This window comes from Callorhinus ursinus, unplaced genomic scaffold, assembly GCF_003265705.2.
Source record: "Callorhinus ursinus isolate GAN/ISIS: 27379988/994484 unplaced genomic scaffold, GSC_fseal_2.0 scaffold44, whole genome shotgun sequence".
Lineage (NCBI taxonomy): Eukaryota > Metazoa > Chordata > Mammalia > Carnivora > Otariidae > Callorhinus > Callorhinus ursinus.
In genome coordinates, this window is record NW_027397106.1 from 2,119,044 (window position 1) to 2,144,169 (window position 25,126).

At 52.5% G+C, this 25,126-nt stretch overlaps 2 protein-coding genes across 10 annotated transcripts; one reads left to right on the plus strand and one right to left on the minus strand.

Annotated features, from left to right (window-relative positions):
* Window positions 1–1,036: 1,036 nt before the first annotated feature.
* ITGB7 (integrin subunit beta 7) lies at window positions 1,037–14,907 on the plus strand. Of its 4 annotated transcripts, none has more exons than XM_025883480.2 (16): window positions 1,037–1,129; window positions 5,649–5,725; window positions 6,246–6,449; window positions 8,158–8,359; window positions 8,439–8,609; window positions 9,342–9,583; window positions 9,916–10,074; window positions 10,393–10,488; window positions 10,654–10,743; window positions 11,809–11,955; window positions 12,284–12,477; window positions 12,855–13,078; window positions 13,324–13,543; window positions 13,682–13,890; window positions 14,200–14,357; window positions 14,614–14,907. In XM_025883480.2, exons 3-16 carry the CDS (start codon window positions 6,249–6,251, stop codon window positions 14,692–14,694), a joined length of 2,394 nt encoding a protein of 797 aa, XP_025739265.1. In that variant the 5' UTR covers window positions 1,037–1,129; window positions 5,649–5,725; window positions 6,246–6,248; the 3' UTR covers window positions 14,695–14,907. The 4 variants fall into 4 exon arrangements, with proteins under 4 accessions (XP_025739265.1, XP_025739264.1, XP_025739267.1 ...); XM_025883479.2 differs by having other exon boundaries at window positions 5,649–5,696; XM_025883482.2 differs by having other exon boundaries at window positions 5,649–5,696; window positions 13,804–13,890.
* A 427-nt stretch (window positions 14,908–15,334) lies between these two features.
* On the minus strand, window positions 15,335–25,032 carry ZNF740 (zinc finger protein 740). Of its 6 annotated transcripts, XM_025883491.1 has the most exons (8): window positions 24,945–25,032; window positions 23,735–24,048; window positions 23,179–23,400; window positions 21,214–21,363; window positions 20,783–20,872; window positions 20,188–20,311; window positions 19,785–19,903; window positions 15,335–18,606 (listed from the first exon to the last, which is right to left on the minus strand). In XM_025883491.1, the coding sequence occupies exons 4-8, from the start codon at window positions 21,295–21,297 to the stop codon at window positions 18,517–18,519; spliced, it is 507 nt and encodes a 168-aa protein (XP_025739276.1). In that variant the 5' UTR covers window positions 21,298–21,363; window positions 23,179–23,400; window positions 23,735–24,048; window positions 24,945–25,032; the 3' UTR covers window positions 15,335–18,516. The 6 variants fall into 6 exon arrangements, with proteins under 6 accessions (XP_025739276.1, XP_025739274.1, XP_025739277.1 ...); XM_025883489.1 differs by lacking the exon at window positions 23,179–23,400; XM_025883492.1 differs by lacking the exon at window positions 23,179–23,400 and having other exon boundaries at window positions 21,214–21,395.
* Between the last annotated feature and the right edge of the window lie 94 nt (window positions 25,033–25,126).

The window sequence follows — 25,126 nt, forward strand, 5'->3', positions numbered from 1 at the left end:
AGGCAGGCCTGTGAACACAGATCTCCAGTCCAGCTCCTTCTCAAAGCTCCCCGCGGTCAAGTGTGGGCTGGGCGCGGGGATTTTCCACACCCCCTTCCCCGCCCCAGGCTTCATCCTCGCCCCGGCTCCAGCGGCCATGACTGAGCCCTCGGCTTCTCCCATCCGCCTCCTCTGCGCCTTTCCCAGCCTCCACCGCCGCCTTCTTGGCACAGCGGGCCCCCTCCTCCAGTCTCATTCTCTGAGCCTGGCCCTGTGTCTGTCTCCAACTTCCCAGCTGTCCAGGCCTTGAATTTCTCAGCCTCTCTGCTTCTCACTGTGCTCCTTCTCATCCACGGAGCCTATTATCAAGCCCTTAGGTTGTCCCGGGGTCTCTTGGAAGCCATTGATGTGAATTATCTCATTTAATTCTCGCAGCAATCCTCAATTCCACAGGACCGATGAGATGAAGCCACAGGAAGGCTAAGTAACTACGTAAGTTCCCACTGCTGTCATGAGAGAACAGGACTGGAGCTCGGGCGGTTTGGCTCCAGAGCCTACGGAGTTCAGCGGCCAGCATGATAGAGAGGGCACTGGGTTTTCAAAATCAGTGCCCATAGTCCCTAACATCCCCCTTCCCAGTACTTAACTGCCTCCATATTTCTTCCTTTCCTATCATGTTCCTGTATGAAGAAGTGGAGCGTTCACATCGATTTAGGAAGCAGGCAGCCCAGGATGGAAACCCACCAGCCAGTTGCTAGCTATGTGGCCTTGGGCAAAGAGTTTCATTTCTTACCTCTGAGTCGCAACATCTACCTTTCCTCTTAGCCTCTACATCTGTAAAATTTGGGGGCTGGGGGGATACTAACCTGTGGCTATGTCAGGGGTTAATTATAATATCGTGGTACGCCCAGCATGTAATAGGTGCTCAGTAGCCAGACAAGCTTCCTTGCTTCCTTCCAGATCCCTGTATTGTCACCCCCCTCAGCTCAGTTCCACCCCTAGGGGCTCCACCTTCTCCTAGGTCAGTTACCCCACCACCCCGAAATCTCCTCCACCCCACCCCAGGGTGTGTCACTTCCTCCTCTGCAGCCTCCCAGATCAGTACACAAAGGCTGCGGCTGCTGGAGGAAGGGCTGCTCTGCACGCATCCGTGAGTACCAGGGCACCAGCCCTCTGCCTCCTCTCCTTACGTGCCCAACCCCCGCCTGCTCCCAGCACCACCACCCCCCCACCCCCCCGGGAAGAGGGCTCCGGGCTCTGACCTGAAGACACCCAGGATCCGGCTGAGACTGGGGAAAGGCTCTGAACTCCTTTCTGCTTTCCTAAGATCCTCTTCCCAGTTCTCTCCTCCAGTTTCTCAAGCTCTCCCCCCCCCCTCACACCTACCCATCTCTCCTGCGTGGGTTTCCCAAAAGTGGGGCTGGAGGGAGGCAAAGAAGGTAGGGGGTGTATGACTACCATCACTTGAGTGCCCGCCATGTGCCAAGGATTATGTCAAAGAGGGGCTCTCCTAGTCTGAGTCTCCAGCTGCTATAGCCCTGCTGCCCAGTGCCCGGTGCTCAGCTCAGCTCTGCCAGTGGCACCTTGGCTGTGGATACCACAGTCCTGGGAGACTGGCCCAGTGGCTCAGTTCTCTTCCCTCCTCGTGCCGCTGAATGGGCAGCAGAGGATTCCACTTGATTTGGGAGATCAGGATGGGTTGGGAAAATGCTGTTTCTCAGGTGCTCAAGGGGGATGTTAGGGTGTGTATTGGAGTCAGAATCGAGTCCAGGAAAAATGGGACAATTACAGAGGGAAAGAAGGGAAGACGGAAGAAGAGCCCTGCAAGGGAAGAGAAAGGGGATCAGGTGGAGCCCACTGGAGCTGGCGGGGAGAAGGCACAACTTTTGATGATGATGGTGGCTGGGGTTGGAGGGGAGGAAAGTGGCAAACAAACTGAGCCTCACCTGTCTTCATCCCTATTCACTGTGTGACCGTGGGCCAGTCACTTATCGCTCTGGGATTCAGGTTTCCATTTGTAAAAAGAGGGGGATGAAGTAGACCACTCTGCTGCTCTATGGTTAGGATAAGAGGGAAAAGGAAGTAAAATAAAGAGCTGTAAAGAAGTGGAGAAGAGAAAAGCAGCAGAAAGATGTCACCAAAGTTTTGAATAGCTGGGGGGGAGGGGGAGAGAGAAATTAACAGAAGCAAGTAGCAGGTCGTGTATCCCCATGTTAGCAAGAAGAGGGAAAATTGGGAGAAGGGGGTTGGGAAGCCCTATGCAGGGAATCCCAGGGGCTCCTTTTAGGGGAGATGAGTGGGTTTGAGGTCTCTGGTTATGTCCAATCCTGGGGGCCCCACCTTGACAGATGAGTCAAAACCGGGCTTTGTGCTGCAGCATCGCCTGCCTCCTCGACCACAGGCGTGCTGAGCAAGCAGGGTTGAGGTTACAGAGGCTGAGCCCTGGGCCGGCCTCGCACAGGAGGGGGGCTCAGATGTATATATATATATACTGCACCTGAGGGCCCAAGTGGTGGGGAGCGGGGAGCAGAACAGCTGAGGTCAACAACTTGGCACCCCACCCCTTCCCCACGCTTCTCATACACACACCACTGGTGGGAATATAAACTGACACAGTTGCTAAAGAGGTTATGTTAGTGATACACGCCAGCATTACAAATGATACCTATTTGGTGACCCCACAAATCCTCTTCCAGGGACTTTTAAAAAAATACTTTATTTATTTATTTGCCAGAGAGAGAGAGGGAGAGCACAAGCAGAGAGTGCAGCAGGCAGAGGGAGAAGCAGGCTCCCCGCCGAGCAGGGAGCCCGACGTGGGGCAGGATCCCAGGACCCTGGGACCAAAACCCGAGCCAAGGGCAGACGCCTAACTGACTGAGCCACCCAGGTGCCCCTAAAATTTATCATTTTAACCATTTTTAAGTGTGCATTTCAGTGGCATTAAGTACTTTTACAATGTTGTACAACCATCACCGCTATCTAGTTCTAGAAGTTCTAGTTCTAGTTCTAGAAGTTTTTCTTCACTCCAAAAGGAAACTGCCCATCAAGCAGTTATTCCTCATTCTCCCCTCTTCCTCAACCCCCGGCAACCACCATCTATTTTCTGTTTCTGTGAATGTCTAGTCAGAAGAGCTCACATGAACGAAGTCATACAATGTGTGGTCTTTTGTGACTGGTTTTGTTCACTTAGCATCACGTTTTGTTTGTTTGTTGTTGTTGTTTTTAAGATTTTATTTATTTATTAGAGAGAGACACAGCGAGAGAGGGAACACAAGCAGGGGGAGTGGGAGAGGGAGAAGCAGGCTTCCTGCAGAGCAGGGAGCCCGATGCGGGGCTCGATCCCAGGAGCCTGGGAGCCTGGGATCATGACCTGAGCTGAAGGCAGACGCTTAACGACTGAGCCACCCAGGTGTCCCTTAGCATCGCGTTTGCGAGATTCATTGATATCGGAGCATGTGTCAGGACTTCATCCCTTTCTATGGCCAAATAATATTCCATTGTGTGGTTATAGCACATTTTGTTTATCCGTTCATCAGCGGATGGACATTTGCGTTGTTTCTACCTTGAGGCTATTGTGAATGGTACTGCTATGAACGTTCATGCACAAATTTTTGTTTTAAATAACTTACTGAGGATTTATCAAACTGTGTTGCACCATTTTACATTCCCACCAGCAATGTACGATGGTTCCACATTTTCCACATCCTCTTTTTCTATTTTTTAAATATTTTATTATAGCCATTTACTGGGTGTGAAGTGGTATCTCACTGTGGGATTTCCCTGATGACTAATGGTGTTAAGCATCTTTTTCTGTGCTTGTTGGCCATTTGTCTGTCTTCTTCAAAGAAATGTCTACGTAAGTCCTTTGCCGTTTAAAAATGGGGTGGTTTGCCTTTTTGTTGTTGAGTTGTAAGAGTTCTTTATATATTCTGGATACTTACGAGATATATGATTTGCAAATATTTCCTCCCTTTCTGTAGCCTGTATTTTCATTCTCTCCATAGTGCTTTTTGATGCACAAAAGTTTTATATTTATATATTTATATTTTTATGAAGTCCAATTGACCTATTTTTTGTTATTGTTGCTTGTGTTTTTGATGTCAACGTTAAGAATCCATTGTCAAGTCCAAAGCCACAAAGATTTACCCTTCCATTTTCTTCAGAGAACTTATAGTTCAAGGACTTACATTTAGGTCTTTGGTCCATTTTCAGTTAATTTTTGTATATGGTGTGAGGCAGGAGTCCAGCTTCCTTCCTTCACATGTGGATAGCCAGTCATTCCGCACCATTTCTCGAAGACTGTTCTCTCCCCATTGAATAGTTTGGCACCTTTGTTGAAAATCAGTCGGCCATAAATGGATGGATTTATTTCTGGACTCTCAATTTTATCTCATCGATCCTTATGCCAGTACCCCATTGTCTTGATTACTGTAGGTTTCTAGTAAGTTTTGAAAGTGAGAAGTGAGAGTTCTCCAATTTCAGTCTTTTTCTCAAGATTGTTTTGGCTGTTCAGGGTCCTGTGCAATTCCATTGGAAGTGTAGGATCAGCTTTTCCATCTCTGTAAAAAGGGGCCATTGTGATTTAACTTTCTGATTTTTAAAAAAGATTTATTTATTTATTTACTTGAGAGAGAGCGCCTGCGCACGCAGGGGAGAGGGGCAGGGGGAGAGAGAGTGTCAAGCAGATACCGCGCTGAGCACAGAACTGGCGGGACTTGGAGCTTGATCTCATGACCCTGATATCAGGACCCAAGCCGAAAACCAAGAGTCAGACACTTAACCGACTGCACCACCCAGGAGTTCCCCTAACTTTTTGATTTTTGAAGCATGGTTATGGCTTGCCTACTCAAATTTTTAATCAATAAGTTTTTAACAATCAGACATTTGCCTAGTTCTCCCTAGAGGTCATTCCAGGAATTACCCTGCCTTCAGGCTCTTTCTTCAGTCTATATTTGCAAAGTACAAGAAAGAGAAAATTTTACCAACCGTGGCTTGCCTTCGTCCATTATCCCAGACATTTAGAAAGTTTTCTTATGGTCTAATCTTTATTCCTCTTGCTACCATGTCAGCTACCTTCCCTGCCTCTTTCACGCACTCCTTCATCAGCTCCAGCCTTCCTCCCTCTCATTCCCATTCCCTGACTTTCCTCCCTTAAATTTAGAACCCTTGATCCTCTTCCTTTGTTTATTTTTTTAAGATTTTATTTATTTATTTGACAGAGAGAGACACAGCGAGAGAGGGAACACAAGCAGGGGGAGTGGGAGAGGGAGAAGCAGGCTTCCCGTGGAGCAGGGAGCCCGATGCGGGGCTCGATCCCAGGATTCTGGGATCATTTTTTAAATGTTTTCTTCTCTCTCTCTCTCTCTCTCTCTCTCTCTTTTTTTTTTTTTTTAAGATTTCATTCCTTTATTTGAAAGAGAGAGAGACAAAGCATGAGCATGAGCATGAGCAGTGAGGAGGAGGCAGAGGGAGAGGGAGCAGCAGACTCCCCGCGGAGCAGGGAGCCCGACATGGGACTCGATTCCAGGACCCTGAGATCATGACCTGAGCCCAAGGCAGACGCTCAACCGACTGAGCCACCCAGGCGCCCCTGTTCCTTCATTTAGAATCCAAGATTATGAAAGCTGCAAGGGCTGTCCGATTATTTATTTAACTCTCTCTCTTTGCAGATGTGGAAACTAAGGCCCAGAGAAAAATTCTGACCTGCCATACAGCCAGTGAGTGACTGAAGCCCGACCAGAACCTGGTCTGTTTCCTGTTCAGTTCTGTTTCCACTGTGGCTTGGAATCTTGGTCTATAGACCTGGGTGGGTGTAGACCTTAGTGCTTCCGGGCCTAGCCTCCAGACTCTTGTTAGGCCATTTTGCCCACCTTGGCCTAGTAAAGTCTGCACACAGGAGGGACGGGGCTTCTCTGAGGCTCCTACCCAGGTGTGGTAGCTGCCTCTTCCTGACACTTTAAAGAAACTGCTGAATCCACAGGGAGACTAGCAGGGGAGATAAAGAATTGGGTTAAAAAAAAGAATTGGGGTAAAGCTTTTGTCTTGTTGTTGTTGTTACTGTTGTTTTTCTTAAGTAAGCTCTACACCCAAGGTGGGGCTTAAACTCATCACCCTGAGATCAAGAGTTGCATGCTTTACCGACTAAGCCAGGCAGGCTCCCCTGAGGTAGAGTTTTAAGAGTGACAACCACAGGCTAAGTTTAGAGGACTGAGAGCTTGGAGGTCCTCCCTAGGGGCCCACGTGTCCCCTTTTATATCCTATTGCAGGCCATGGTGGCTTTGTCCATGGTCCTTGTTTCCCTGCTGGTCCTGAGCAGAGGTGAGAGTGAATTGGATGCCGAGATCTCATCCCCCGAGAAGGCCACAGAATGGAGGGATCCTGAGCCATCCCTGCAGGGGTCCTGCCAGCCTGCCTCCTCTTGCCGGGAATGCATCCTCTCACACCCAAGTTGTGCATGGTGCAAGCAACTGGTAAAGATGAGCCTGTGGCCTTTGAACCTGCGTGTGTGCATGTGCAGAACAGAGCTATGTGTGTGATTGTGTGGGCAAATGTGTGATTTTCTGGGCGCACTCTGCAGTTCATGTGTGACTGAATGTGCGCACATAGGACTACTGTGTGTGATTGTGTGTGTGTGCGCATTCACATGTTTGCAAGGTTCCTGAGTGTGTACGCTTATGTATCTGTGTATTTGTGTATCTTTGGAGAAGACATGGGACCATAAATTTGGAGAAGTATGTCCTTGCTGGAACTCATGCTTGTGCAGAGGTAGAGGGAGCTGCGGCACATGTATACATGTGAGAAAGTGTATTTGTCAGCTCGGGCGGCATAACAACATACCACAGACTGGATGGCTTAAGCAACAGGAATTTATTTCTCACAGTTCTGGAGACTAGGAATCCAAGATCAAGGTGCCAGCCAATTTGGTTCCTCGTGAGATCCCGCTCCCTGGCCTGCAGTCGTGCTGTAGACAAGCTCTCTGGTGCCTTCTCTTATAAGGGCATTAATCCCATCGTGAGGGCTCCCCCTTCATGATCTCAGCTAACCCTAATTTCTTCCCAGAGGCTCCATCTCCAAATGCCATCATCACATTGAGGGTTAGTCCCTAGCACAAAGTGTGTGACTGGGTTTCTGAGTGTGTGTTGGGGGTGCGTGTGCATAACGTTCCTAAGGTATGTAGCCTCCTGTGGCTGGGAGAGTAGAAGGGAAGGAGGTAGAAGTGTGTATGTAGGCTTTGGGGAAAGGTTTGATCTACCTAAGTGGCCAAGAAGGATGCTGGGGAGTGGGTGTCTCCCTGGCTGGTCAAACAAGGTGGTTCTTTGTGCCTTAAAGAGACAGGGCTCATGGAGTGGCAGAGCATGGTGGGTACCTGAGCTGGGGGTGGGGGCAGAACTGTCTCTCCCACCGGAAGACAGAGAGTTAGATCAGAGATAAGGGCCACCTCACTAGAAGGCAGAGCCACAGAAACTGAGCGGAGGCTGAGCCAGCCCAGGAGAAGGGCACGTCATGAATCCGGGAGGAGCAGAAGAGGAGAGTCCGAGTCAGCACGAGGCAGAGAGCAGGGAGGTGCCAGGCAGACAGGCAGATATGTGTGTGCCTCCTTCAATCTTTGGGCCTAAGGCAGGCACCAGGGCCAGCTGAGAAGCCATTGTAACCATTTCCTTCCTCTGCCACTTCCCAGCCAGTCCCAGAGGTACCAGACACACTGGGGTGGGATGTGTGTGTGGGAGAGTCTCCTCTTCTGTCCCTGTCCTTCCCCTACCCGGGAACTTAGCCCGGGTCTTACCTAGCCTGACCGGCAGTCCGGGTCTGGCCTGAGCATGCAGGAGAGGTTCGACTAGGAGGCCAGGCTCCTCCTTTTCTTATGGTAGTGAGGTCCCTGAGATCTCAACAGGAAGTCTGTGGCCCTGGGGTGGGGGTGGGGGGAGGAAAAGGGTAGATGGCTAGGGCGAGGGGGTTGTCTAGATAAGCAGAGGGGAGGTGGGGTGCTAGAGGAAGTGGGCTCCGACCAGAAGGACAGGACCAGGTTGGAGGGGGCTGTGGGGGGGGGCGGGGAGGGGAGGGCATCTGAGGGCCTCAGCGACCTGTGAGGGGAGGGTTGGGAACCGCCTGGATGGCAGGGGCTTGTGGGGGAGGGTCCCTGGGGGACCAGAGTCCCGACGCGCATCCCCTTGGGCTCAGAACTTCACCGCGTCGGGGCTGGCCGAGGAGCGGCGCTGCGGCCGGCGACAGGAGCTGCTGGCCCGCGGCTGCCCCCCGGGGGAGCTGGAGGAGCCCCGCGGCCGGCTGGAGGTGCTGCAGGACCAGCCCCTGGGCCCGGGCACCCGCGGCGAGGGGGCCACGCAGCTGGCGCCGCAGCGGGTCCGGGTCACGCTGCGGCCAGGTGAGTCCCCCCCTCCCGGGGGCGGGGGTGTGGGGGGCGCGGGCGGGGCTGGGCTGACCCACGCCCGCCCGCCCCCCAGGGGAGCCTCAGCGGCTCCGCGTGAGCTTCCGGCGGGCCGAGGGGTACCCGGTCGACCTGTACTACCTCATGGACCTGAGCTACTCCATGAAGGACGACCTGGAGCGCGTGCGACAGCTCGGACACGCCCTGCTGATGCGGCTGCAGGAGGTCACCCACTCGGTGCGCATCGGTGAGCGCTCGCCGCGCCGCCCTGAGCCCCGCCGGCCTTCGGCGTCCCCCCTGCAGAAGCCCGGGGCCCTACCTGCCCTCTCCCAGTTTTTAACAGACCTGCCCAGGCCACATGTTTCCGGCGTCTCTTCCCAAAGCCATTCATCTTCCAGGACAGCACTGGAGGGGATTTAGGAGACTGTCCAGTAGGACCACTCATTCTACAGGAGGGATGACTGAATCCCAGAGTCTGGCCAGAGGGGGTTCACACAGCTCCCAGGGGTCAGACAGTGCACCCTGGATCTACCAACCCAGTTAACTGCCCTGACGCCAGCGTCTCAGCCCTGTCTGGGTCTCACAGACAAGGGCTAAAGGCCACTGTCCCTGGCTGCGCATTCAGCACTCGCATCTCCCTGGTTCAAGAGGCCCTCCTTTGCCTCCTGCTACACCCTACACCCTCTCCTTCTTCCTCCGGAGACTCTGCCTGACCTCTACTGTGTCCTCTCCTTGATCACCTCCTGCCCCCACTGCCCTGAGCCAGGGATCCAACCCCTTTCCCCCCGGCCAGGTACTTGGTCCCTGCACACCAGGAGCACTCACTCTCCTTATCTCCTCTACTCCTCTGTGACGGCCCCCCTGACCGCGCCCCACTGCTTCCCATGGACCTCTGCCTTCCGAGTCCTCAGCAGTGGCCCTTCCACCCGGCTGCCGGCCAGTGACTTCTGGCACAGCCCTCATGATGCCCCCCTCTCAGGCTTTGGCTCCTTCGTGGACAAAACAGTGCTGCCCTTCGTGAGCACGGTGCCCTCCAAACTTCGCCACCCCTGCCCCACCCGGCTGGAGCGCTGCCAGCCCCCCTTCAGCTTTCACCATGTGCTGTCCCTGACCGGGGATGCTGAGGCCTTTGAGCGGGAGGTGGGGCGCCAGAGCGTGTCTGGCAACCTGGACTCCCCTGAAGGTGGCTTCGATGCCATTCTGCAGGCTGCACTCTGCCAGGTGAGGAGCTGGGGAGGGCATCTGAGTCTGAGGCACTGTTTGGGGCCAAGACTGCCCCCTAGGGTCGTGCAGTGCCCAATTCTAGGGGTGCCCTTTGTACCATAGTCCCTGTAGTTTGCATATTCATTTTAACAATTACCTGGTGGATTGGAGTAAAATATCTTGAGGAAGACTCATGGTTTTCTAATTCATAAGAAGGCCTCCACTAGCAACAACCCTGTTTGGGGGGATACTGGAGACAGGGGGATACTCAGACTGACTCAGAATGAGGCTGGCAAATCCATGGCTCCTAGAGCCCAAGTGCACAGCCTACGTCCAACCCCCAACCCCAGGAGCGGATTGGCTGGAGAAATGTGTCCCGACTGCTGGTGTTCACTTCAGATGACACATTCCACACTGCTGGGGATGGGAAGCTGGGTGGCATTTTCATGCCCAGCGATGGGCACTGCCACTTGGACAGCAATGGCCTCTATAGTCGCAGCCCAGAGTTTGTGAGTCCCTAGCCTTGTCCCACCCCTCCCTAGCTGAGCGCCCCCTTCCTCTATGCCCAGGACCCCCACCCCTACCTCCTTATCCTTACCAGTGACCACCCTGCTCTCTTCCCCGGCAGCTCCTCTTCTCCATGTCCCCCCACTGCTCAGACAGAAACCCATGTCACCCCACTCCCTAGCCCCTCCCTCCTCCTTGCTGAGCCTCCGGGGTTCCTCTAGCTGGTAGAACCCCGGTGCCCAGATTTCCTGGGCGGAGGGCACCTTGGATGTTGTGGGGGAGACCTGCGGTGCTCACCTTGTCCCCGCTCCCCTGCCCAGGACTACCCCTCTGTGGGTCAGGTAGCCCAGGCCCTGTCTGCGGCAAACATCCAGCCCATCTTTGCTGTCACCAGTGCCACGCTGCCTGTCTACCAGGTGAGAATTGGCTGAATGCCAGACCTTCCCTCCATGAGCCTTTCTCAACTCCCTCAAAGACCCATTCTCCAACTCCCCGTATGCCCTCGCCCCCTTCCAGACCCCCCAGAAGCCCACTTCCCCCTAACTGTGACCCACCATTTCTCTCGACTCCTCATAACCTAGGAGCTGAGTAAGCTGATTCCTAAGTCTGCAGTGGGGGAGTTGAGCGAGGACTCCAGCAACGTGGTGCAGCTTATCATGGACGCTTATAATGTGAGGGGCTGAGACTGGGCAGCATGGTGAGGGCGGGCATTGGAAAGGGGCCTTCAGGGGAGGTGGCAGAACTAAGAAGGACTGATCACTTTTTGGTGTAGCTCTCCACAGCTCCTACCTACAGTTTGCCTATGGCTGTCATTCATCATTCACTCACCCAGTCTGACTTTTTTTTTTTTTTAAAGATTTTCTTTATTGATTTGACAGAGAGAGACACAGCAAGAGAGGGAACACAAGCAGGGGGAGTGGGAGAGGGAGAAGCAGGCTCCCCGCCGAGCTGGGAGCCCGATGCGGGGCTCAATCCCAGGACCCCGGGATCATGACCTGAGACGAAGGCAGACGCTTAACCCTCTGAGCCACCCAGGCATCCCCAGTCTGACATTTGTAAATCTGGTGTCTGGCTTGTTGCAGAGCACGGAGCCCTGCTCCGGGCAAGGAAGGAAAGGAACATTCATTGAGTTGGTATTTCGTGCCAAGCACTGTCCTAACTGCACGTGCTGTTTGCCATCTCATTTACCCCACTAAACCCCTGTTTGCTAACGATTAGCACCCCCATTTTATAGTTGGGGATACAGACACAGGAGGCTGAATGTCACAGAGATAATAGAAGGGCTGGCATTCATGCCCCAGTCGATCCGTACATAAAGAAACATCTGGAGCCTACTTTCACTGAGCTTACAAATAATTCGGACATTCTTCACAGGAACCATAGAATTTTACAGGTAGAAGGAACCATGAAGATCCTTGTGTTTCTTGGGCTTAGCTCTGTAACCATGCCGTAGACTTCTTATGACAGGGATCACATCCTAAAGCCACGGTGAGGAAATCTGAGACAGTATCCAATTTCCCAGGGCAAACTCAGTTGAAAGACTCTGCCCTTGAGCCCTTTACACACACAGGTTATATATCCTGATTTGGGGTTTGAGAAGCAGCCACTGCACGTTGCAAGGGGCCCCACAGTGGGCCGAGGGCAGGGGTATGGTGGAATTTGGAATGGCTGGAGAGGGCACGAGGTGGGGTTGGAGTCCTGCCTTCACGTGGTTACTCACTGTCTCCCTTCCACAGAGCCTGTCATCCACGGTGACCCTCGAACACTCTCCACTCCCTCCGGGGGTCCACATCTCATATGCATCTCAGTGCGGGGATCCTGAGAAGAGGGAGAGTGAGGCTGGGGACCGGGGCCAGTGCAACCACGTCCGAACCAACCAGACGGTGAGAGCCAGCCGAGATAGGCAGAAGGAAGGAAGTGGGGTGGGGGAGGGAAATTGAAGCAGGCAGGAAAAGATGGGGGGCAGGCACAGAGAACAATGCAAAAGCATGGGGGTAGTTCTCCATCCATCCTTTCTAAAAGGGTTTAATGAATGGTTTCCTCCAGTGGGTGTCTAAGAGATGGGTGTTAGCATGATCCTATCCCTTAATTTCTTAAGGATTAGATTCTGGAGGATCAATAGGTTTGGGGTGTGTGTGTGTGTGTGTGTGTGTGTGTGTGTGTGTGTGGACACAGGACCTTAAGTCTGATTTCTGCCCACATTGTCCTCAGGTGAATTTTTTGGTTACTCTCCAAGCTGCCCGCTGCTTCTCAGAGCCCCATCTTCTGAAGCTGCGAGCCCTTGGCTTCTCAGAAGAGCTGATTGTGGAGTTGCACACGCTGTGTGATTGTAACTGCAGGGACACCCAGCCCCAGGCTCCCCACTGCAGTGATGGCCAGGGGCTCCTACAATGTGGCGTATGCAGGTGAGGCCTCCAGCTTCCTTTCACCCCTGTGGCCCCCCCCACATGACTGAGCCGGGTGTTCTTCTTCTCCCTTCTATCCTCCCACTGGTGTCTCTAGACATCTTTTTCCAGACATCCCAAGACTCCACCTGGATTTTCTTCTGAAGCTTCCCAGATATGCCAAGACCCTCCCCTCCACTCTTCTACTTCTTGGCACTCAGCCATACACTGGCATCCCTTCAGGCACTCATCTCTCTCCAACTCTTTTTGAGAGCTTAGGTTTAGAGGATCCTGGGAAAGATAGGTCAAGGGATGGTCAAACCCTCTGACCCACCTTTCCCTTGCCTGGCTCTGCCTGACCCCGCCTCCGCCTTCCCCCCTCCCGCCCCCTGCCCCAGCTGTGCCCCCGGCCGCCTGGGTCGACTCTGTGAATGCTCTGAGGCTGAGCTGTCCTCCCCGGATCTGGAATCAGGGTGCCGGGCCCCCAACGGGACGGGGCCCTTGTGCAGCGGGAAGGGACGGTGTCATTGTGGACGCTGCAGCTGCAGTGGACAGAGCTCCGGGCGTCTGTGCGAGTGTGACGATGCTAGCTGTGAGCGCCACGAGGGCATCCTCTGCGGAGGTACCTGCAGACTTTGGGAGAAGGGTGGGGGGCAGAGTGGCTCCCACGGGTGTTTAGGCTCTGGGAACCTCATGGCCCTAAGGGCAGGTATTGAGGATTCTGGTGTAGGAGTTGGAGGTGCCTGGCCCACTTGGGAGGGAACTGGATGCACAGGAGCAGACCAGCTCTAGGCAGCCCGTGGTGGCACGTGATGCCCAGTGTGTGTGAAGAGTATGGTTGTCAGCCCGTGCGTGGCTCTGCCCCAGGCTTTGGCCGCTGCCGATGTGGATTGTGTCACTGTTACGCCAACCGCACGGGCAGAGCGTGCGAGTGCAGTGGGGACACGGACAGCTGTATCAGCCCCGACGGCAATCTCTGCAGTGGGCACGGACGCTGCAAGTGCAACCGCTGCCAGTGCTTGGACGGCCACTTCGGTGCCCTCTGTGAGCAGTGCCCAGGCTGCGAGACGTCATGCGAGAGACACAGGTGAGGCCTCAGGTCTGACAGCCCGGGAGCAGGGGCACAGTGGGGCTCGCCGAGCCGTTCCCACTGGCCCGCTCCTTCCTGCTGTGTAGTGTGGGTGACAGCTGCCCAGCTGGTAACCTCTTGGCGTCCACCGGACAGGGACTGTGCAGAGTGTGGGGCCTTTGGGACTGGTCCCCTGGCCCTCAACTGCAGCAGGGCTTGTGCCTCTGCCAACGTGACTCTGACTTTGGCCCCTATCCTGGATGATGGCTGGTGCAAAGAGAGGACCCTGGACAACCAGCTGTTCTTCTTCCTGGTGGAGGAGGAAGCCGAAGGCAAGGTCGTGCTGAGAGTGAGACCCCAAGAGAGTAAGTGGGCAGAGATGCCGTGGACATGCCCAAGGGAGCCCTGGAAGTTTGATGGGTAGGGCCTCAGAACTCTGGGGTCGGGGAAGTGGAGAGAATGGGAAACCAGGCTAGGGGTTGAAGTAGAGCAGAGTCCAGGCAAAAGTGGAGGCGATGGGAGACTTAGAGGAGACTAAGGCCTTGGCCACTGAGGATAACCTTGGGCACTGGCCGGGTTCCCTTTGTTTTCAGTGACAGGCAGGGATGGGGAGGCTGGACACACTGTGGGCAACCGCCCACCAATCCCCATGCCCTGCTGTTTCTTCTCCATAGAAGCAAATCACACCCAGGCCACTGTGCTGGGCTGCATGGGGGGCATCGTGGCAGTGGGCCTGGTCATAGTCCTGGCTTACCGGCTTTCTGTGGAAATCTACGATCGCCGAGAATACAGGCGCTTTGAGAAGGAGCAGCAGCAGCTCAAGTGGAAGCAGGTGGGGAGACTGCCTTCTACCCTACTGGGCTCTCCCTGGTTAGGACCTCTTTGCTCTCTGCTTCCCACCCCACCCTCAGCCCTGACTCCTTCCACCTAGGCCACCCCCCTCTTTGGTCTGTGCCTCCTCTGCCCCACCCCCCTGCTAATGCCCATCAGCTCTTGGGGTGCTGCTCAAACTCGAGGTTGGCCTCTTAGGGTTAGATAAAGGAGGGGACCTGGGACTTTTCCTCATTGTTTCCGCCCTCCCTCCCCAGGACAGCAATCCTCTCTACAGAAGTGCCATCACGACCACGGTCAACCCCTGCTTTCAGGAGGCAGGAAGTCCCCTTCTCTGAAGCGGGGGGGGGGGGGGGGGGACACTCCTCCCAGGGCTCTTCTCTTTCTTCTCAGCAGCCTGGTAGGGGACTACTGAGGAATGAATGGTCACCACCTACTTCATTCTGAGTGGCACCTGAGGGCTGCCTACCCCCACAACCTTGCTTCCCTACCTCACGAGTGGCGGTCAGCTCCTGCGCCCCCCGTATACAATAAAGACTCTTACCTCAGGGCACAGCAGTCATCTTGCTTTACCCACGGCCAGAGCAGGCTGTGGAGCCTGGGCCTCAGTCCTCCCCCAGCACCTGAAGGTGGGGAGACTGGCTCTAACCCGACGTGCAGGAGATTCAGGAAGCGGCCGCATGGGAAGCGGCTGCTGGGGGTGGGCTGCTCAGTCCTCAGGCTATGCTGATGTAGGACTGCAGAGCCACACTTTGACACGCTGGTACCCTAACCTCATTCTGTTCTAGCGTGCGTGTTTTGTTTTTCTTATTCAGAAGTGATATCCTGTTTTTACTTCCACTTGTTGCTCTTCTGTGGAGGGGAGTTTTAAACGGTGGTTTCCAGGATGCCGGACGTTTGGGGTGGTTATATTTGGGGGGAAAACGGAAAACCACTTTGGCCCCAAAGAAAAAGCTTTCCCAAAAAAAAGATAGTATGTAGAAAAGCCCCATTTTCTTTTTATTTAAATATCCTAAATATATCACGAAGGAACATACACTGCACTTTAATGGTAAAAAGATACAAGTTTATAACATCTTATAAAAACTACCATTTAAAAGTGATCTTGTTCATTTGATATTCCCCTCCCCCAATAGCAAAATAAGTATATTAAAAAAAAGAGAGAGAGGGGGAGGGAGAGGGCAGAGAGGAAGAGTTGGGAGGGATTGTTAAGATAAAAGCCCCAGGACTGCAGCAGAGGCAAAGAGCATCTGGAGAGAGGGTTGGAAGTTGTGGCGGGACCCCCCACATCTCATTGAACCCTCCGATGTCAAGCCATAGGGCACAATCAGTAGCTACGTGATGAAAGAGGCTGTTGGGGGGGGGTGGACGGAGAAGAATTGGGGTGCAGGGAAGGGCAGGGCTGGTAGGGCCCGGTACAAGGGCCCCCCAGAACTGATGCTACTCTTTCCCAGGTCCCCAAATTCCACGTCCTGGTCTCTTGAGAGCCTGCCCTAGCTCCCTTTCCCTTCACTCCAAACGCACCTGAGGCATCTGTCCAGTGCTAGACCCACCAGCTGAGGAGGGCTGGGGCGTTGGGCCCAGAAGCCTCTGCAGCGCTCTTCGTCTGTGGTTTCCCTGGGGTGTAAGTGGGGCTTCTGGGCCCTCTGGGAGGCTGAATCACTCCTTTCACCTCTTTGCGCCTCTCTCCTCACACATCCTTGGCCCCAGAACCTCAGCACCTGGACAACTGAACTAACCACCTACCTGCTCCTGAGTTGCCTCCACACCCAATCCTTGGCAGGGGTGCTTCCGGTATGGCTCTTTCCACATCTGCTCACAAATTCCCTCTCCCTCCCACCCCGGCAGGAGGCTGAGGCTGTGGGGGGGCCACAGCACACTGTGACCTAAGCACACATCTGCACACGTAGGGGCACAGGTCACTCAGGGGATTCTCGCCACACACACTCTGACCCTAAACAGATTGGCTGCAAGTGGCAGGGAATGAAGCCTATTTTCAAAAGTGCTCGTGGGAGAAGTTTTCTAAATGTAGCTTCCTTCCAGGAATATATTCCCAGAGGTGAATGATAAATTCCAGCCCCAGCAGAGGTCTCTAAAAGGCAAGGGGCTCGCTCACACATGGAAGATACCCGGCTTGTGGGGACCACAGGGCAGCTTCAGGGACTGAGGTCTAGGCCCTGGGCCGTAGCAAATGCAGTGCCAGCATAAAGCTACAGGAGCACAGGCAGCAAACACTGCCCAGTGTCTCTGCCAAAGGACCTCAGGAGCCGTGAGGGCAAGTCTGAAGGGTGCCACACCTTTCTTTCCCTGAAATCCTCACATTTCAGAGGTATAGAGTCTCCCGCACACCTAACAGCCAGGAGCTTTCTGCTGCTGTTCCTGCATCTAGGAAATGAAGTTACACTGCCTGGAGCTGTCATCTTAGATCCCCACTGACAGTGTGGTCAAGTTCACCAAGCCTCCATGATTATTCCATGATTACTCCCCACTATAGGTCAGGGCAGGCCACAGTGGGGGCCAAACAAACCCCAGAACCTTCCAAAGCAGGCAGAGGATTTTTTATTTCACTTTAGAAAATTCATGTTTACAAGCTTTGGCTTGGGTTAAACACCCTAACCAGCCTGTTGAATCAACCCAAAAAAAAACCTCTCCAAAACGAAGCCCTTCACTCTCCTAAATCAAGTTCCTCAGCTGGGACCTCAAGCACCCTCAGATTTGGTGGTGGTGGTGGGGGCTGTTTCATGCTCATCCTCCCCTGAGTTGAGGGCCAGAGAAGGGTTTGGCTCAATAAGATGCCATCTCCAAGCATACAAACACAAGCACACATTTCAATGAACACACTCAAGCGCACACACATACACACATACCCCTGATCACTTTTTTGGGGGTGGATAGGGTGGTGGTGTTGGGGCAGAGAGGAGCAAAGAGTATGATTAAGAATAAAACCTACAACAGGTTTCTTCCTCAGTCCTTTCTCTGCAGCACCCCCTCCCCCCAATTCTTTGTTGGGTAGGGATGGCCATTAAGAAGGAAGCGAAGATCTTATTCTTTGGGACCAAAGGCCACACCCCTATCTCCTCTACCTGAATACAGTGATAGGACTTGGGCAGGGAGAGCAGCTCACACTGCTCAACGGTCATGTCAGGGGACACCAAACTCCTTTGTTTCTTGAACAGTTGTTGCTCAACTTGGGACTAGTCTCGGGTTGTTCCTAAGAGGGCACAAGGAGAGAGAACCCCCTTTGATATCCATGACTACCTGCTCAAAACCTCTGTCTGGCTCAGGAGTCAACGGCAGCGAGGTAGCCACACACTATCTCCAAGATGGAGTGCCCAAAGAGGGCATGGAAGGGCTCCGTGGGCCGCTCTCACCCAAGTTCCCTCCACAAGGCACTTGAGCTGACCCCATCAGGTACCAGGGTGGCCCGGGCTGTTGCAACAGCCGTGGGCACAGCTCTCGCTCTTCCCCAGAGGAAGGAAGAGGTACCCGCCCACTCTAGTTGGACCCAGCCCTTGTGGGCTCCTCCCGCCATTCTTCCTTCTGTCCCTACAGTGTATAAGGAGACCAAGGTAAACTCAGCTGCCATCCCTGATCCTCCTCTCCTTCAAACAGAAGGTGAGGTGCAGGGCTGTGGAACACTGAGGATCAACTGCAACTAAAAACTCAATTCTGGGGAGGGCTGGGCCAGCCATTGTCCCTGCTTTGACCAGGGATCTATGCCTCCATATTACCTGTATCCACAGTGTAGCTGCTAAAATTGCTTTTGAATAAACAAAAACAAGAACAGAACAAACAAACAAATCCCTCTCCCCAATCCTTTCCATTTCAGCTGCCAGCTGGAGTCCAAGGTTGTGGGAGCCACACCAGTCTTGGTCCTGTACCTTCAGTCCCCACCTATAACCTCAGCCAAGGGTCCAGGGACTAGCTTCCCTACCCAGGAATGCTGTAGGAACTTCCCCGAGATGCTCATAGTCTCAGATTATTTACAGAGCTGAGGCTCTGAGGCTGCTGTCCCCTGATGCACTCTTCTGGTCTCCTGGGTCCACTCCTCCAGGAGGGGGACAGGTACAGATGGGGTGGTGGTGGGACCATCAGACCAGAGGGGGTGCGCTCGTCGGTAAATTCTTCTGATCACTCCCACCACCCAGGGCCCCTCGCGCCTATAGAGAAAACTGCCCGTCGGAAGTCTTGGACTGGCACCCTTGGCACATCCGTTTGTGTCTGAGTAATCGATCTGTCCGAGAAAAACACTGAGAAGAAAGGAAGGATTAAGTGTTGAGAGGAGAACCTCAGCTACCTGTTGGCTAGCTCTGCCATCCCCACACTGGAGGCACACATCCCGTTCCACATGCCCTCAGCAAGTGCACAGATGGCAGGAGCACACAGTGGTTAAGAGCGCAAGCTCTCGGGGCGCCTGGGTGGCTCAGTCGTTAAGCGTCTGCCTTCGGCTCAGGTCATGATCCCAGGGTCCTGGGATCGAGCCCCGCATCAGGCTCCCTGCTCCGCGGGAAGCCTGCTTCTCCCTCTCCCACTCCCCCTGCTTGTGTTCCCTCTCTTGCTGTGTCTCTGTGTCAAATAAATAAACACAATCTTTAAAAAAAAAAAGAGCACAGGCTCTGAAGTCGGGAGTCCTGGCTCTAGCACTCAGTGGCTGTGCAAACTTGGACACGGTATCTAACAGCACTCAATCTGTACACTCATCTGTAACGGGGCTAAAAGTACCTACTCACAGAAGGGCTGTGTCATTCATCCAATATTTATTGAGTGTCTGTCTCAAGGCAGGTACAGTTCTTGGGGCTGAGGATAGAGTGGAGAACCAGAGGGGCAAAATCTCTGCCTCACGGACTTTCATTCTAGTGTTCTGAGATTCAGTGTAAGCGGGTGGAGCAAAGCATCCAGGCAATGTTAGTTGTTATCATTTCTCGTCTTTTGTTCTTGTCTTGTTTTGGTCTAGCTCTTACATTCTCATCAAGTCAGACTCTGACCCCCTGGGCAGAGATTGTCTTTCTTCTTCCAGGTGCATCAGCTCTGAGTCTGACTGAATCCTGCCTCTGCCCTCCATCTGCTGTGTCCTTAGGACACTTAACCTCTTTGAATCTCAATTTCCCCATACGTGAAATGACGACAACACAGCTCTTTATGGAATTAACATGAGGATTAAAAAGATAATCTATGTTAAATATGCTCTCACAGTACCTGGCACAGAATGAGTACACAAGAAATGCTACTGTTATTACAATTATTCTCACGGCCCCTCCCATAAACAGCTGCATAAGGCCAGAGAGAAACACCTCACCCTGAGGTACTAACTCTACCATGGCCAGGAATTCGATGTGGCCCCTTGTTGGGAAGGGGATGGGGGCTGGCCCTGGTTCTTGGTGAAGGAAAAGTTTGTTGTGTGGGGTAGACAGGTGACATGTGGGCTTACCTGATGACACCGTTCACACTGGTAGGGCTTTTCGCCACTGTGCACACGCTTGTGACGCTCCAGGTGGTACTTCTGGATGAAGCGCATATCACATATATCACACTCAAATGGCTTCTCACCTGGCCCAAGTGGAGAGAGAAGTTAGTATCAGGAGGTACACAAGGTAGGGACTTCATTCCAGGTATTTTCCCAGAAAGTTTTAATTTTTAGCAATGTACAGACACCTAATGAGGAAAGATCCCCAAAGCCGTCAGTCTCTGACACTAGAAACAAAGCCACAAAAATCTTTCTAGCTAATTCACTTATCTTCTTTCTCTATTTCTGAAACTCGGCCCCTAAAACAAACCCAGTAAGAGCTATACACACACAACTACAGACTACTGAATATGAACAAGAGACTTACCAGTATGAATAAGGATGTGCCTCTTGAGGTGGTAACTGCTCCTAAAGGCTCCAAAGCAGTGTTCACAAATAAAATTTTTGGGAATCTTTACTTGAAAAGAACCATTTTGTTCCACTACCACCACCTAGGGGCAACAATCAGGCATGTCATAAGGCTATCCCTCAGCCGTCTTTTTGTCCCCATTCTACTCTGGGTCAATTTCCAGTTGCTGGACAAAGTAACCTTTCTGATGTTGTCATCTCCCTCATTCCCTAGAGTTAAGAGATTAAGAGACCCTCTGAAGAAGGAGGTGGGCATGGGTAAACTGTCTGCCCTATCAAACCCAACACCTCTGAATATGACCTGAGGGAGGTCTGCCTCCCTCTTTGTCACAGGATCCCATGCTTCCCTGGCCCTCCTTCCTTTACCCAGGATGTTCTGGAGAGGGCAGAGATCAAAGACCAAAGTGGCCTATGGAGGAAATAAGAGTGACACACTCATTGGCTATGAGTGACCAAAACATCTAGGGAAAACTCTAGGTTGAGCCACAGACAAAAGAAAAGGAGAATTACGCCATTACAAATGGTACCAGTTTGGGGATTACCCCATTACCTGCCTTTTTAACAGTCTTCTTTGAATGAGAGGCCTCAGCCAAGCTGTCATCATCTTTGCGACTCCGGGACTTATCGCTGTCTTTTCGGTGGCCCTTTTAAAATAAATCAAAGCTAAACTCATAGTCTATCTCCCCACACAAGACAGGAAACCAAATGCTGTGCTGCAGACAACTTCTAAATGACAGTAACCACCTGCCCCAAAGGTTTAGAGAAGGTACTCATCCATTTCCTCTCCAAGTACTATGGTGTTAAGGGGTTATAGGTAAAGCCCTTCCTTAGCTCTCTAAAATACCCACATTCATTCATTCCCCAGCTGGATCCCTTTTCCCCACTTCCCTAAACAGAAGCACTGAGGAATCAAAGCTTGGCATCTCCTGGCAGAGAGCTTGGGCCACCCGACCCCCAGGTGCCACAATGGACTCAAACGCTGTACCTGACTTGAGCACCTCAGCACATCAGGGCTACCTGCCCGCTCTCCATTCTCGGCCTGCTTGCTGGCAATCTGGCTCAGCATCATCTTCTTGCTGGCTGCAGTAGGAACCAAACTCACACCTGCTAGGCCTTCACAAGCCAGGAGACTTGCCTAAGTTGAAAGGAGATGAGGTGTCAGGTCACCTGGCAGGGCAGGGCAAAAACAGGCTGCCATCTTCTGTAGAACTACCTTTCACACCCAGCCACAAACTGCTTCTCTAGGGAGTGTCCCTCTCTACTGCCAAACTCTGCTTCCTTCAAGAGTCCTCCCTAACTCACCTCACCAGGAATAAGTTACTTGTTATACATCAGCATTTAAATACAAATCAACTGAATAACCAAGTATTATTGACACTTTTGTCATTAGCAGTGTGCTAGGACCTGTTACCAGGTACTTGGCCTTGTGAATGGGCAGGAGGGTCTGCCCTGCTGATCCACTGAAATGGGAGATTTCTAGCAGAACTTCCTCCTTCCTCTCTCACCAGCAGGTTCAGAGGCCAGTTATGATTGGCAGACATCACTGGTGCCAAATATGTATTCTATCAGGTCCCAAAAGCATGTTTATCAGCAAAACTAGGTTATTTCTCCCTTTAGATTTTAAATTCCCTAGGCGTAGTCAATTTTAACAGATATAAAAATTAAGTCCCCTGGAAGGATTTTAGGGTTATCACTTTCTCTTGACATCCAAGGCCATTTATTTGTGTGCAAATCCATATATTTTCACATTCTCTACTTTATGCATAGTTTAAAAATTGCTTAAATAAGGAATGATTAAAAAAATTTCCTCTTTTCATGGCTACATTCTTCAAACTGACTTTGTTTAGCCAGCACTAGAGAATATACTTTTCCTACTGAAAAAACATTTTTTTTTGAAAAAACACTTTAAAGAAATAGTTGATCAGCAGACTTCCACAAGTGATTTATTAAAAAAAATTCCTTTTAAAAATACTCTCTTAAAAAAAGAAATTCCTTTCAGTATATCCTGGGACCCCTTCTTTTCTTTCTCCTTCAAGGACTTTGGACAAAAAGGTCTAGAGGTAGAAAGCTTAGCTCTGCTGTTTGTACTGTATAATCTTGGGCAAATTACTCCACCTCTTCAGGCCTCAGTTTCCTTAAATGCAACATGTTTATGAGAGTATCTACTCTCCCAGGGTTGATGAGAATAAAACTAAGATACAAATGCCTAGCAGTGCCCAGTACAAAGTTAGTGATTAGTGAGAGGCAGTTTCTCAGAACAAGAGTGAACATGATGCCGTGAAGTGGGTTGCAAACAAAGGAAGAAAAAACCGAGGGCTCCTAATCTGCAAGGAAAGAAGGAAGCCATACATGCAGCTGGAAGAAAGCCAATTATACTCTAATCAGGCTGCCATCCTGGTGAGACTGGTACAGGAGGGTCCCTGCAAGAAGCTGGGAGGAGCTCTGGGGATGCCCGCACATGGCTTTGCTATCCACACTTAACAGCAACCTAACAGATCATCCTGTCTCTCCAATCCATCCTCTCCCCTCACAATGACAATTACCTTCTAAATACACTGATCTGACGTCACTCTGCTGCTTAACATTCTTCAGAGAGTTCCCATTCGTTCAGAATAAAGTCTAATTCCTTAGCAAGGCATAAAAGGCCCTTGGGTTATACTCTTAACTTCTCCAGGAAACAACTCCCTCACCCTAACTTTTCCCTCTATCACTACCTACCCTATCCCCCAACCCATTTAAACCCCTTCCTCTTTAACTAGCAAACTATCTGTAGTACTCCTAACCTCATCACATTCTCCCATGCCTCTAAGCCTCTGCCCATGCAGTTCTCCTTGTCTGAATGTCCTGTTCTGCTTGTTTATCTAGCAAAATCCTATGCATTCTTCAAGCTTCACCTGCTTTTTTCCATCCAGGCAGAGGTACCCTTCTCTCTCCTCTGCAGTGTACATACCTCTATTATTGCACGTTCCTTCAATCAACAGATTCATTGAGTCTCTGCTGCTAACCAACCACTGCAAGGCATTGTGAATATAAAGGTAAATAATAGACTGTCTCTCCATTTCCCCCCACCCCAACCCAACTATCCTGGAAGCTTGCTGGGGATGGGGACAATTGTACTCATCTTTGTATCCCCAGCATAATGCCTTGCATGTAACAGGAGCTCAATTAATTCCTGTTGAAGAAAAAAATGAAGCATTCACCAGACTGTTCACTCCCTCATGCCCCTCAGCACTTAACGTACCAAGTGTAAACTGAGTAATTGTTTCACAAATGTCCCATCAGTGCCTGTGATGCAGAATAGCCTACCTCCTTCATTTGACTGGAAGCTCCCTGAAGGCAGGGGCTGTGGCCTGTCTCCTTTCCTTCCTCTAGATCTCCCCCTGGTGCTTAATACAGAGCTTGGCTCACTGGGTTGGTCAATATGTTGACTAGGGCAGCATTCAAGAGTGAAACTGCAAACACGTTTCCCAGTGATCTTGAAGGAGGAGGATTCTATAGCTTTTTACCTGAGCCATGCTGATTTCTCACTTAATGCAACCCAAAAGTTCAGGAGTTTCTTGATCCACCTTTCCTAAGACACTGTTGTTTGAAGAACTGTCACCAAATCACTGTAACAACTCCTTTGTGTCCCTTCAGTCCTGCTGCCATATTGAACTGCCTTTGTTTTCAAATAGATCTTAGTGTCCTCCAAAGGGAAGATAGATGTTCCAAGAATCCCTGGACTCTGCCTGGCTCCTGCCTATGATCTGAAGAAAAAGTCTGCTGGTCTTCGTTTTCCAACCGAATCCTCTCGTTGAAGTTCACGATCTGTTTCAGAAACCTGAAACCAGAAAAGGAGATGGGGCTGTTAGGTGCAACATTCTCAGGCCATTCGACCTGCAGTAGGCTGAACTTTTTTTTTTTTTTTTTTTTTTTGGTGGGCGCTCTCTGTGAAGCTCGGGAAGAGGGCATTAGTTAAGCAGAGTTTTTTTTCTAGGTCAGAAGAAACTGGTCTCCAGGGCAAAGAGGAGCTGCCAACGGGACTAAAAGTAACTGGGGCCTCTCATGGAAGACTGCAACAGGCCAACTGCTTGGATTTGCCATCTTACGAATAGAAGGGGGCGGAGGCCCTCCGGGGCTTTTGTGCCGAGTGGGCCGGGCCGCGAAGCTAGCACTCTATTAAGGAGGCCAGAACTGGGGTGGAGAAAAGCTCAGAGGCTATCGCTGGACGCCTGAGTAGCAAGTCAGCAACCGGACTGGCAGTGTGCGCTGGGCCGGCCCACACGTGTGCGTTCTCCGAGTCCGCCCGAAGGTACGGAAACTCGCTGCGGAGGACCGCAGGCAGGCAGGCAGGCAGGCGGAGGCCAGCGCTCCGCGTTCCCTCCCTCCTCCTCCCTCCTCCTCCAGCCAGCCAGCCAGCCAGCCAGACGCAGCGCCCCGCCGCACGGAGCCGGAGGAGAGCACCGAGGAGCGCGCGAGGTGCGTGCTCGCGCCCGCGTCCCCGCCAAGCAAGCCCCCCTCCGCCCGACCGCTAACGCGGCCGGACTGGCGGGCGGGGGGCTGTGCGCGCGCGCGCGCGCGCGCGGCCCCTTCCCCTCCCCGGCGAGCCCCCTCCCTTCGCCACGCGCCCCTCCTCCCTTCCCCTCCCCCTTCCCGCGCGGCGCTCCACGGCCTGCGAGCAGCAGAGCCGCTGCCGCCTGCCCGGACGACGCTGCGCTCCCTGAGCCGTGCTCCTACCTGCCAGGCGCGGCCTCCCGCTGTCTCCCCCCCCCACCGCGCGGCGCCTCCTCCAGGCCCCAGCACACCGTGCCAACCCCGTGGCCGCCGCTGCCCTGCCGGGACCGAGGCAAGTTTACAAACACCAACCCGGGGCCCGTTTCCCCGGAAGCACTTCCCCCTCCCCTCGTCCTCTCAGCCGA